The sequence below is a fragment of the Euleptes europaea genome, chromosome 19 (genome assembly GCF_029931775.1).
Source record: "Euleptes europaea isolate rEulEur1 chromosome 19, rEulEur1.hap1, whole genome shotgun sequence".
NCBI lineage: Eukaryota > Metazoa > Chordata > Lepidosauria > Squamata > Sphaerodactylidae > Euleptes > Euleptes europaea.
In genome coordinates, this window is record NC_079330.1 from 29,396,478 (window position 1) to 29,410,430 (window position 13,953).

Sequence of the window (13,953 nt, forward strand, 5' to 3'; positions counted from 1 at the left end):
TGTGAGGTAGGTGAGGCTGAGAGTGTGTGACTAGCCCAAGGGCACCCAGCTGGCTTCATGTGGAGGAGTGGGGAAACCAACCCGGCTCACCAGATTAGCCTCCGCCACTCATGTGGAGGAGTGGGGAATCAAACCCAGTTCTCCAGCTTAGAGTCCGCCGCTCCAAACCACCTCTCTTAATCACTATACCATACTGGCTAGTGGTTGAAGAAGCAATCTTGGAAGAGAGGGTATGGCTGAGTGGCAGAGCATTTGCTCTTCACGTCGAAGGTTTAGTCCCTGGTATTTCCAGGGGGGGAAACTCCCTGATGCGTGGGGAGCAGTCTTTCAGTGCTTGAGGCCCTGGAGAGCCCCTGCCAGTCATGCCCTGGATGGATAGGGATGCCAGCTCCAGGTTGGGAAATACCTGGAGATTTTTGGGGTGGAGCATGGGGAGGGCGGGGTTTGGGGAGGGGAGGGACCTCAGTGCCATAGAGTCCAATGGCCAAAGCGGCCATTTTCTCCAGGTGAACTGATCTCTATCAGCTGGGGATCAGTTGTAATAGCAGGAGATGGCAACCCTATGGATGGACCAAGACCCTTCACAGGATCACAGGACTATGTGGGCCACGGATTCCTCCTGGAAGAAGGCGCTCACAAATGACGAAGATGCTTTATCAAGAGTTAGACCCTTGATAAAGCATCTTCGTCATTTGTGTGCGCCTTCTTCCAGGAGGAATCCGTGGCCCACATAGTCCTGTGATCCTGTGAAGGGTCTTGGTCCATCCATAGGGTGATCCTGTGTGATTCACATAGTCTTGTGATCCTGTGAAGTATGCTTTGTGGCGAAATGAGTTGCAAACGTAGATCTCCCTGCTCCCAAGTCCAACACTTTGTCTGCTTACGCCGCACTGGGCAATCTCTGATTCCTCCCCCACCTTCTTAAGACCATTTATGAGCCACAATTAGTTGAAGTCAGTGCTTTAAAAGGGAATCTGGGAAGAAGTCTATGGAGATTTGTTTGCATTCTGACCACACCATGTCCCTAAATGTGCCTGCCTGTCTTACAGAGAAGCGTAGACGCAGGGCTGCCGCTTTTAGCCAGTCAGTTAGATTAATTAATTAAATCCTTTTGATCAATTTCAAAAGGTGACCTCCCCCCACCCCATTAATCTGGCACTTAATTACCTCTTGCAATGATGTCTTTGCTTTCCAATTAATGGAATAAAACAAACAGGCATCTCTAAGGGTCTGGACAAGAAATGGCTGGTTCAATGGATATTTGTAACTGTTTCTGCTCTTTTTAATCAGTGGGACAAACAGTGACGTCCACACCTGAAAGGGTTATTAAAGGTGGCCAAGACAGGTGTTCAAAGTAAAACTATTAACTTGCCTGACTAGCTGGTAGGGTTGCCAACCTCCTGCTATTACAACTGGAGATCTCCTGCTATTACAAGAGATCAGTTCCCCTGGAGAAAATGACTGCTTTGGCAATTGGACTCTATGGCATTGAAGTCCTCCCCCCAAACCCTGCCCTCCTCAGGCTCCGCCCCCAAAACCTCCCACCGGTGGCAAAAAGGGACCTGGCAACCCTATTAGTTGGCTAAGATGTCTTTAATCATCTGAATACTTAACTTCTGGCAGGGGGCTGAAACATCTTTGGGGTTAGGGGAATGGGTTTGCCCGAGGTTGTCACCTGCTTCTGCAAAGCCGGGCGCTGGGTTGGCTGATTGGTGAGCAGGGGGGTAACAGAGAGCTCATGTGAGCTCTTGGAATAGATCCACGAATCTGATCCTGTTGCAAAAAAGGGAACTGGGAAATTCATACAGGCAATGCATGACCTCTTCAGTCCTTTAAACAATAGCATTATGTTTCTGAAATACCTTTGGTTCAGAACAAAGGTTAGTCTTTTTTAATATTTATTCAATAAAATTAACAACAACAAAGAAAAACATATAGCAGTCTTCATAATTTAAAATACTATATATATATGTATATGTAAACGTAAGAAACGTAAGAAAACACACCCTGAATTTCTATATTACAGCTTCATGGTTGTCCTTTATAGAATAGCTAGACTGTCATCGCAGAAAGTTGTCCTTTCCCACCCTTGATTATAAGATTTTCCATTTTATTTACAGTTCGTTAACCATAGCTCGTCTAGGTCCATTGTATCACCATTTTTCTGATAATTTGTTAACTTAATTAATACATATATTTCTTTTACTTTAACCAACCATTCCTCTATCTTTGGAGTCGTTTTTTGTTTCCAATATCCGGCAAAAGTCATTCTAGCAGCAGTTATCATGTGTAACCCCAAACATCGTTTATCTTTTGTTAGGTTAGGGGCTAAATTTAACAAAAGTATCTCAGGTTTACATGGGATATCAATCTCCATTCCAACAGACAGATATTTCACTAGAATGAAATCTGCTTGTTTTTTATCGCAGTACCAGCAACTATCGTTCCTTGATTTGTAGATTTTACTTATTCTAATTGGAGTTAAATGCCGCATATATACAATTAGATTTTCTCTTATTTGCAAGTTAACTGAGAAATCCAATCCCTTTGAAAAAATATATTCCCATTCTTGATCGTTCAATGGTTTATCTAAATAAATGTTCCATTTGTCCCTATAGCCTAATGTAATATATAGCCTAATTTTCTTTTACTAAAATTGCATATATTTTTGAAGTTGAAACTTTATCTTGAAGCATTAATTTCTCAAACTCAGATTTTTCTCTTATTTCAGTTAATTCTTTTTCTTTTAAATTATTCCAATACTTTTTCATTTGTAAATATTCTATAAAGGTAATATTAACTTCTTTCTTATCTAAAAATTTTTCTGGAGGTTCTAAATGATTATTATTTTTAATCCAATAATGATAATCATTCTGTTTATCTGTCTTTATTCTGCGAGGGAGTTGGAATTCTGGATTCTCGGCTAAGATGTTCCAAAGGAAGGAAGACAGTGGGGAAATATCTGGGGCTAGTTTCTCTCTTAATACATCCCATTGTTTTAGAATGGTATTAATGCAGTTATTATCTTTATTATAAAAAAATTCCTATCATTTTTTCTTTTTTTACCCATGGCCATTTATTTAGCGGAAATTTAACAAAATCTTGTTCAATTTTAATATCAGGTTCCTTTTCATCGTTTACTACCCATGATTTTAACCACTTTACCCTAGCTACCTGAACAAAAGCTAGTCTTCATAAGTTTATTTTCTGTTGCAATGCACAGCTTTTTCAAAAAGGACCTGTAGCGCAAGTATATTTCAGTTCTGCAGAAAAGAAAAAGAAAATGAGCCATTCTAGAACTGATTTCTACAGCGTTCTTCTGTGTCCAGCCTATTCAGTTATTCTCATCTCTGTTTTCCTCGGTGAGAAATAGCAACTTGGACAATCGGGGACTCCTGCATTCAGCCGCAGTGTGGCTTTTTGGGAAAACAGTATTAGCAATTTTGGGATGGAGCATTGGGACTGATTGCAGGAGACCCGAGCTCAGGTCCCAGATTGTCCAAGTTGCTATTTCTTAACGAGGAAATGGAGATGAGAATAACTGAATAGGTTGGACACGTGAGAACGCTGTATTATTGCACTGTAAGTTTTATCTGAGACAGAGGAATGTTTTTATTAGACTCCTGCTGTCTAACGCTCAGAGCTTTTCAGAGCTTTTCAGACCAGCAGCTAATGGTGTTTCTTTTGTCGGATAAAAATTCTTTTATTACTCTACAAGTAGCCCGATGCCTGTTAGCTGCATCAAGGATAAGTGAACAGCTCGTACGTGCCTCTAGATAATGCTATAGCTAATGCTATTTTAATCTTTTTAAATCTTTTATAGACTGCCTGGTTTCTGTCACCCAGTTTAATAATGGTGCGATAAAAGCCATATAAAGGGGATGATGATTATGTTATTTATTTACTTTATATTCTATTTTACGGATTACACAACTTGCAAAGAACTCAGCGACAGTAGTTTAATGCAGACATGCAACCAACAGTGTGATAAAAGCGCTTAAGGGAGTTAATAAAACAGCCCACCGTAAACATTATAATACATAGAATAAAAAAGGAGACTGCAGCAGTGCCACAAAACTAAAAATCACACAGATTTGTTCGAAGTGTATATATTTTGAATTTTATGTTAAGAGATACTTGCATCCATATTTGAACCATTTCTTTTTTTTCACTATTGAGAGATAGGGAATCCTGAGGACTATTCCCCCCTCTTTCTGAAATAATTTATGTTGCATTATTGGTTATATGTTACATTATTGATTATGAGTCTGTCTTTTAAACTGGAATTATTTCTACTGAAATCTAATATTTTTTTAAAAAAAAATTAAAAGAAAGATTTGAAATTCTTTATAATAAAAAATATCTCTAGGCATGTACAGAATGCCTTTTGCTTCCCCAGTGTGCAACTGACACCAATCCCTACACATTTAGAGCTAAGGATCTTTCCATGCAGACCTCAGCTGTGGCTGATACCTCCCTTTGTTTCTTCTGAGCGACTAATATTCAGAGGTACACTGCATATGAACAAGGAGATTCCATTTAGTCACTACCAACCCATTCCTCTGGCAGGGGGCCGAATTGCTTTAGGAGACGGCGTGACCCCTATGCCGGCGTCCGTGCCACTTGTGCCGTGCAGACCGGCATGGACACCAGCATGGGACCTCTTACACTGGCCCTCCTGGCCCTCAGTGGCAGCACGGTCCTCCTGGCACGAGTCCCCATGCCAGCATCCCGTTCGCCCTGGGAATGCCGGGACACTGGCGGTCCTGCACCACTTTTATCGGGGAAAAAGGCTTCCCCCCCCTCCATGTCAGCTGGGAAGCCTCTGAGGAGGCTTCTCAGCTGCGCTGTCCTGGCTGCCGCGGTTTGTCCCCCCCCTCAGGAATGCACTCTGATGGACCCATCCTCCATGTATTGTCCTAGTTAAGCCCCCCAAACCAGTGACTGTGTAGCCCTGCGTTCCACAGCCCTTTCTTAATGCTGCCATCTTAATTTTCTTTTTTTATGTGTGTGCGTTTTTAGGAACATGCATTTGAAAGCAGTCAAAAGTATAAAGAAGGCAAATACATCATTGAATTAGCTCATATGATCAAGGATAACGGCTGGGATTGAACCGAGAGCAGAAGCATGCCCGTAAGTCGAGAGAGAATGCCATCTGACTGAACATTATCTCCAAGACTGAGAAGAGTGACTGTGTGAAAAAACAACAACGCTTGGTTCCATGCATTTGGGGCGGTCTGGCAGCTGCCTTGAGACACACCCTGCCCCCTCCGCCTCCATCCTCGCCAGTGGCCGGCCTCGAAACCTCTGTCTCTTTGCTTTGTATCTTTTTGCGAGTTGAACTTCCAATTCCCTTCCTCTCTCTTCCTTTTCCCGTGCTGGCATTGGTGTTTCTTTTTATTTTCCTTTTTTTTTTAAAAAAAGGCTCAAACCCAGTGCCCGTAACCATTTCACAGCCGAAGTCTTGACACGAACTGAAGGTGGGATTTGGTGTGTGTGCGGGAGGGGGGAGCATTCTTGTCCAAGGGTCCCATCCTGCGGGTTAGAAGGCGAGGCAGGATGGTGGTGAACAGGGGCTCCGGTTGCCCTTTGTACTTTTAGCTTAAACCTTGGTCGACCATGACTTGAAACGTACGGACTGTCAAAATATACCTCATGGCTGTTTTCTCTCTCCATCTCAAAACTGCTGCTCCAAAAAATTCAGCCGGCAGAATGCACCGGGTGTCGCCCCAAATCTCCCTGCTAGGCTTATCCCTCTTGAGTTAATTTGGGATTCCCCCCCCCCCTTTGTACTAATTGTCTTGCGAGGGAAGGCTTAAGGCCTCTGAGGATCTCACAGCTCTGCTCTGTTGTATCCTCATCTTCGTTTCCCAGTGGAAGGGCCTGGAGAATGCTGTTCTTGCAAATCCAAACTGCTGGTCCCACCCAATTGCTGTTTCTGGAGATGCAAACCCATTCTGGGTACCAGGAGAGGCCAGTGTTGAAACATGCAAAGGAGTTGCCGAGTCCTGTCAAAGTGGCATACTTTTAGGGGTGCAGATAAAAGGATGAGGCCATTTTTGTGGGCCCTTCTCCCTACTTTGGGAACATTTTGGCACTCTTGAGTGCTTCGGGGTCCAGTAATTCCGCCATTACTGCATACGGAAAAAGAACCTTGTGACCAGTTGTGCAGACTTTTACCGCGAACCGCATCTGTGCTGGTTTTCAAATCCTGCTGATGGTTACAACGCAAATGGGGCCGTGGGGGAATGTGGCCTGTGGTGGGGAGAAAAATATATTTCAAAGCCTAACTGTGTTAACTCTCTGATCAGCAGTTCAGTTTTAGTAGTGGTGGTAGGGGGAACCACACTAGGAACCGAGGGAGGGCTGCAGGGTCTTGCCTGTAGTGGCTCCGCTCACTAAGTTGCAAATGCAAAGGGCTCATGAACATCTCCCCTCCCCCAGTGTGAACGGCAGAGTATCTCCCTCTAAATACCCCCAGCTGCTCATTCTGATATCCTGTGTGTTTGGCCTGTCCCAGGGACTTGGTTGGTAGAGCCCACCAGGAGAAAATCTCTGCCAGGGCCTCTTTGCTGTTCACACGGAACCAGAAGGGCCCCTCTAGAGCCCTTTGCCTGACTCTCTGCTTGCACAGGAGGACGAGTGTTTGACCGGCATAATGAGAGAGTAGGTGGCTTGAGTGCTGTGCTATGGCCCTACTGAGCCCTTGGACAGCTACTCTAAAGGGTCTTGTTTCCTCTTTTTCTACTCTGGGGACATTTTAAAAATGTAATAACAATCATAATGGATCATGACTCAGAACAGGAGAAGGTTGTTCTGTAATATATATATATATATTTAAATAAAACCATCATGTTACCGGGAGGTGCGATTTTAAAAAATAATGAATACTCGAGCAGACCACCCAAATTGCCACCGGCCACCGCAATCCCTTTGTAGCTCACCAGCATTTCTGCTATCCAGATCATCATTTTTTCCCCAGGAAGCTGAGTGCGAGAGTCCACATGTTTTGACTGGCCTTTTCTGGCTGCAGTTTTGCCATTCCTGTCCCCCCCCCCCCAAGTTGGGAAGGGGTAGGGTGTGGGGTTGCCAACTCGGTGTTGGGAAATTCCTGTAGCGCTCTCTCCCTATAGAGCTTGCGGCAACTGCGTTTTGGACAACTGGGTGTTCTGTATTGGGCAGCCCTTTTTTAACCCATCCAGTCTGTTTGCAGACCACCGTCGGGTCAGATTTTAAGGTCTGAAGGAGCCAGGGTGATCCAAGGGATGAGTGCTGGGTTTTTTTGCTTCTGCTTATCAACTACTCAGCGATTCTCGGTTCCGCACAAAGCAGCCCAACCTCCGGTGTGTTAACGGGATGTATCTACATCCATTTGAATGAATTCTTTGTCGTCGTCCCCCATTTTTCCCTCCACCTCTGTTTCATCTACTTACTTGCTGGTGGAAATCTTTCACATAGATTTCAAATCTTTCTTGGCAGATCCACCGCAATTCCGGTGGCCAGAAAGAGATTGCATGTCCAACAGGGACAAGAGGAGGGAGACAGCCGGCTCTTGGCTCCCTCTGGAAGTGTTGGTTTGGTCTTAATTGTTGTTGCGGGCCAGTGGCTGGGCTGCCAAACCCTTGCCGGGCGGGGGATTCCTTGCCACTGATCAGCCAAGCGGAAGTGACATCAGCACGTTGCTGGCGACGTGGTGATGTCCGTTCTGGCGCATGCCAGAAGCAGCGTTGCTGGCGATGCCATTGCGTTGCCGGTGTAGGTCTCGCCCCACCATCAAGTCCCCACCACCAGGGGGATATTACCGGTATATCACCAGTCAGTCCTCCCCTGCCAGGCAGGACCTGGCAACCCTACCCAGTGGTGGGATTTCTGTTCCCGCAGAGAAGATAGTTGCTCAGGTTAGCAGCAAAACAAGCAGATTGGAAAATTCTAAAAAGTGGAGGAGGAAGTTAACAGATAGCATGCTGAAGCTCACAAGTCAAAATCCTGCCTCTCCACCACTACTTGGTCATGGAATTTCATGGTGTGTGGTGTTTAACAGGATTTAATGAGTCAAGACCATTGCTTCCAAGGTGGCGATGAGGGATAATAGCACCAGCAAGCATGGAATTATTGACTTCTGTGTTCACCCAAGTCCCCTCCCCAAAGTGTGGCCAACCAGAAAGTTGGTATTTGGATGATTCTAGCCTCCTGTTGTCAGCATGCATAGTTCACACAAGGATTCTGTACAGACCACTCAGCGCTGTTTTGGGACGTAGGCCTGCCCGTTGGTGATATCCAGAAGTCCGTGGGTTAGATGCTGTGACTCTGTTCTGCCAAATGCAGAGCTCTTCTCCGGGGTAGGAGACTTTTCCACTGGCGCAAGACTCCTTGCGCCTGGGAAACACTGCCATTAGCAGAACGGATCCCATCCACTGATTGGCGCAGGAGGCCTCTGCTGTGCTGCTTTTGCTCTTCCTTGGGACCAAGAGGGCTTTGAGATCCTGCATCCGGGGTTTAAGCCTTGAGCTATCAACTGCCATCTCTGTCTCTTCCACACCTAAAAGGATCATCCCCCCCCCACCCGAAAGCAATATGCGTTCGTAATCCTGCGGGCCAGAGATATCGAAGCGCTTCTGTCTTCCCGCTCTGTTGAAATTTTAACCGCCTGTCCTCCCCTCTATGTACTGAAACCGCAAGTGCTTCTTAATGATGCTTGGACCCACCGCTGGCTCGCCTGCTCTTGGGATGCGTGTTTGTAATGGAATTGGCGTTCACCAATGTCACTGTAATGGATTGAGGTAGCAGCAACCCTAAAGAGAGTTAAGGGACGGTTCTTTAGAAGTCCAAGGGTTCAGGATTGCCACTCACCTGCTTTGAGGATCACACGGCAAACCGCTCGCTTCATGCAAAACAGCTAGATTCGAGTCCAGTAGTGCCCATGAGACCAGCCAGATTTTCGGGGTATAAGCTTTCGAGAGTCAAAGCTCCCTTGGTCATAGACTTTGACTCTCAAAAGCTGATACCCAGCTGGTCTCTGAGGCACTGCTGGACTCGAATCCAGTTGTCCTACTGCAGAATAACACGGCTAGCCTCTGAAACCATCTTGGCAATGCAGCCTGTCTGCTTACAGGACAACCAAATAACACGGTCCCTTACACTGGATTTCTTAAAATGCTGTCTTGGTCTGACCAGGGGATGCTTGGGGAGATTTCCTCCAGGATGGAGCCGCAGCCCCATCCCAGAGATTGTGGCCAAAGCAGCTCCTGAGGAGTAGAACAAATACATTTTACAAACTTGGGGTGGATATACAAATCACCTCCGTTCCCAGTGATTTTACAACAGGACAGTGGGACCAGTATCACAACCGGAGGCCCCGGCTCCTAATCCTCATGTGTAGCAGAAATTGGTAGGCTTATTTTTCCCCACTTCTTTCCTCTTTTGGAGTACCTAATTGAGTCAGGGGGATCTATGTATTAAATAAAATTATTCAGATGATAATATATGCAGACCATACTAAGCATTATCCTGTGAAATATCCTCTTTTTTTGTAAATAATATTTAATTAAAATAATATATTTGGTGCTTTTTTTGTCTCAGCTCCCCTGAGAACCTTTTTGTGTGACCGTTTTAAATTATACTCTTTCCCCCTCTTTATCCGTTGCAAGCTATTTAAAGGGAAACGATTTGGCGATTTCCTGGGTTGTCAGGAATGTGGCGGGAGGGAGGAAATGACATCACGGTGCATCTAGCAGGGAAAAATTGTGTTTTTTTTTTATCTCTCCATTGTCAAAAATTTAATAATTGGCTTGATTCCAGAAGGTGGTTTGCTGTAGCTTCTGAAATCACAAGTAACTGTAATCCAGAATGGGGAGGGGGAGTCATAACCATTGAAACAACCCCCCCCCCCATGAGCATCCATGGGACCAAGGTTTAAGTTTTCACGGTATGAATAACTTCAAAGAACATGGGGTCATTTGCATTTTTAATGTAGACACGTACACTCAAGTATAACTGGGGGGGGCTTGCATTTTGGGGTACATAGGGGTTGTTCCTGACGTTCACAGTAAGCTCCATTCAAAGCTTAGCCTATGCTGCTAATTTGCATGATGCTCTTGCCGACCGTGTGCCTTTCGTCCTTTAAGTCCCCGTCTCTCGGAGTTGTTCCATCTGGAGGCTCTTGGCGTACTTAACAGAGATTTTCGACGTCATGGCTGCTAACAGAATCTTTGAAAACATGTCGGTGGGATATAATGGGCACGGTGTTGCACTTCAGTGAAGGAGATGTGGATTTAAACTCCGGTGCAGCCCCTGAGCTTGCTGGGTAGCCTTGGGTAAGTTCTCATCTTTCCGCCTAACCTACCTCGCAGGGTTGTTGTGAGGACAGAAAGGGGGTAAAACCCATGTATGCTGCCCTGAGCTTCTTAGAGGCATGATGGGTCAAAAAAATGTGAGGGCGTTCTGCAGGTACCGCAACAACAAAACCTTTGAAAACCAGTCAAGAGGTTTTAGGTGTCCTTTTTAGGATCAATAATAGATTGGCCATTGACTTCAAAGAGAATATGATTTATATGCTGCACTTTTTAAAAAAACTGTTATGAGCTTGAGCTCCAGATAGGCAATGAATAGGAGCGTCCTCAAGAAAAACATGGCACACTGTTTAGGAAGAGAAACTTCTAGTTTCCAACCAAAGGTTTAAACGCCACCGGCTTCACCCGATGATAGCCGAAAGGGCCTGAATTGTGATGAAACTGCTGGATTGGCAGCGAACGTCTGCTTTCTTCCAAGAAGCCAATCCCCACACATCTGTGGTGCCCCCTTAGTCTCTGCCTCAGACCTCGCCCACTTGTCTGGATCATGCTGGGAGGTTATCAAGGGGATTCCTCCGGGACCCCTGATCCACTGCAAAACTGTAGCCAGTTTCTTGGTATTCTCGCTGGGACTGTCATCTGAACTCTTGAGAGAACCCCGTTCTTAACTGGCTGGTCTGACATTGTAGGCCAATGTCTACCTTGTTTTCTTCTGAAGTAGACTCTCAACCCCCTGAATAGGTTGGGGGATTCTGGGTCATTCCTAATGCTGTGCAGTTTTCATGTTTGCCTGCACTGGGCCCCCCAAAGTGCAAGTTGTAGGTGTAGCAACTTCATTCATTGCAAAGGTCCAGTTCAGTCGAACCTCTGAGTATGTGAAACATACACATGAACATTTATACTCAGTGACTGAGTTGAGTGGAATCCCTCCCATGTATACCATTATGCACACAGCGTTGGCAGTACCATTTCATAGGGGTGGCAGATTTAGAGTTACCGTTAAAGCAGTGTTTCCCCAAAGTTTTGATAGGTGGAGCCTCATTGATTGGTTTTTCCGGAGTTTCAAATTAGATGCACTCATCACTCGTGCACCTGAGAACTTTTACTTTTAGAGTCTATAATAGTATCTGACCTCAGAGGAGCCCATCTGATGCGTCTCTGCATGAATTGCTGTTCTGGACTCTTCTGATTGGAAAGAGGCAAGATGAACCAGTGACTCATGCCGTGCGGTCTGAGCCTGGGTAATTTTCTGCCTCATCAGAAAGGACTGGGGCACTCAGTCATACCCAGTGCAAACATAAGGCAGAATTAGCTGCCTCCAGTGGAGGCGGATTGGAAAGAGATGAAGCCAGAGCAGTAAAGCAATGGGTTACCTCTTTGGGTGCACAGATTTAATTATTTCTCATGGTATGTCAGCAGGTCCCTTGTGGATTGTTTAGATTTGGAAATTGCTAATTATCAATTATTTATTTTTTTTTGTTTTATCTTCGTCACAGTTGGGGGAAAGGGGGCAGTGCATTTTGATTTTCTTTGCCTCTGGTCCCAAATGTGTTTGCTGTCTTTATTTACATGCATAGAGTTTCCTCCAAACCAGGCCAAAGAATCAAGGCAGCCCATTTGCAATGAGTTGCTTCAGAGCTCATGAGGAACCTCCGTCTGTACGAGTGTCTGCAGTCGTGGGATCTTTCCACGGCAAGATCCACCGTCTTTGGTGTCTTTGTTATGCCAGAGGTCCTGGAGAGTGCTGTGGCTGATATCTGTTAGCTGTCGTCTCCTGTGTTAATTTTGTCGGGGTGGATCTGGTGAGCATACAACCAGGCCCCAAACACTCCTACCTGAACTGACCGATGACTCTTCAAAATAGCCCGTTGCACATTAACGCATTGGAATGCTCAGGCTGATGCGGCGGCATGAATTGTGCCAGGTACCAAAGCTGTTTGTGTGGGTCAGAACTGAGCCCAGGTAGCCTGGCAGCAACAGGCCTGAAGACAGATTGCCAGTATGACTGCCTTAGTGCTACCAAGATGCCACGTACGGCAGCGTAATTTTGCGCAGCTCCAAGTATTTAGAATGGATTTCTGTCTCTTTGGCAGCCTAGCAGGACAAACAGCTTGACAAACGCAGGTTCTCCCTGCACTTCCATCTGCAGAAGCCATTTGCTGCCCTTTTGCTAGCCATGCAGGTGCGTCTGAACTTGTAGGCATGAGGGCTTGGGGGTGAGGAGGAAGTCGAATCTATCGAGAGTAGGCACCTTCATTTTCCCGGGGCTGCCTTCTGTGCCTTTAACCAGAGCCAGGGAGGCTGAACTTTTTCAGGTGATGCTTTTGCTAGCAGGGAGATGAAGCGCTGAGAGGTTCTTCACCTGTGAGGGTTCAGCGAGCCGGTCTGCTTCTTTCAAAAGGCTGGGGGAAAGATGCCGTTCTGTCCCAACTTTCCCTTCACACTGCAGAAGCTTTTGGTCTAGATCACTGGTTCCCAACCGGGGGTCTGCGGACCCCTGGACTAAATTAAGGTCCGCGAAACAAAGTTATAAACCCATAATAAATTAATATTTTCAATTAAAAGTTCTCTATTATAAAAGATATATATTCAAATATTATTCTAAGTTTAATGTTTAACAGTTACGATTAAAGTTTATTTTCAGACTTTTGGAATTTTTATTCTGAACCCTGGGGTCCCGGCACCGAACAAAAGAGTCCTAGTGGTCCCTGGTCAAAAAAAGGTTGGGAATCACTGGTCTAGATTCGGGTGAAGTGTTCACATCTGTGTCAACGAATGGCCTCTGTTGTTTGTTCAGCGTGGTGTGTCCCCCTTCCAGTGTGGCTATTTCTGTAGATCTTTGAGTGGACCAACAACAAAAAATAGATGAACGCTTGTTTTTGCCGAACAGGGAACCGTTTGTGGTTCTGATCGATATGGCACACTCTTCTAACCTCCCCCCCTTTTCTGGTGCACCCGTGTGTGTGTGTTTTTTTTAACAAGACAACACGTTTTCAGAATGAAATATGTTGCTTCTTTGCGGAGATCAACTAGACATTTTCCGTGTGAGTGTCCTAATTGAGATGATAATGCATTCAACATGCATTTCATCGCCTCGTTCATCTTTCAGTCTGAGTCCGTCCTTGGCAGAAGGGATGTAATACTGAGTCACCGAAGAATTGGATTTCTTTGTTGAGAGAGGCCTAGGGAATGGAACATTTTGGAATAATAACGGCGTGCTGGTTTTCAAGGAGAGTGAGTGAGTGAGAGTGCTGGAAACCGATCAAAGGAGGAGAAAATAAACGGTTTTTAACTTTAAAATTAAAAAAAAATTGCACACTAAAATGTGAGCGGAATAGCATTATGGGTAAGGTACAGTGGCACCTTAGCGCTTTCCCTAAATGAAGAGACGTTATTTCCAAAACCAGCCTGTCAAATTGACGCTCCTGTGTTTACAAAACTGTCTATACTTATTTCTTGGGTTTGTTTTATTTTAATTTGGGGGGGCATATTCTTCAGGTCGTTTTGCCTCAGTAATAAATGTTAACTGTTTGGGGTTTATTTCTGAATTCGTCTTCGGCTTGGTCCTTGTATTTGTATATTGTACATAGTACTTCAGTATTAGAAGAAGGAAGCATTGTTTGTCCTATTTACGACGTGTTGGTGCTCATTTAAAAGAAAAATA

At 45.1% G+C, this 13,953-nt stretch overlaps 2 protein-coding genes across 2 annotated transcripts in view; both read left to right on the forward strand.

Annotated features, from left to right (window-relative positions):
* Positions 1-5,156, forward strand: part of YPEL2 (yippee like 2) — a 50,649-nt gene extending 45,493 nt beyond the window's left edge. Inside the window, exon 7 of the mRNA XM_056865029.1 lies at positions 5,023-5,156. Coding sequence (XP_056721007.1) covers positions 5,023-5,112 — 90 coding nt within the window. The 3' untranslated portion in view covers positions 5,113-5,156. The remainder of the gene's footprint in view (positions 1-5,022) is intronic.
* Positions 5,157-11,930: 6,774 nt separating this feature from the next.
* Positions 11,931-13,953, forward strand: part of DHX40 (DEAH-box helicase 40) — a 92,184-nt gene continuing 90,161 nt past the window's right edge. The window contains exon 1 of the mRNA XM_056865030.1: positions 11,931-12,048. Within this exon, the coding sequence (XP_056721008.1) occupies positions 11,931-12,048 (118 nt within the window). The remainder of the gene's footprint in view (positions 12,049-13,953) is intronic.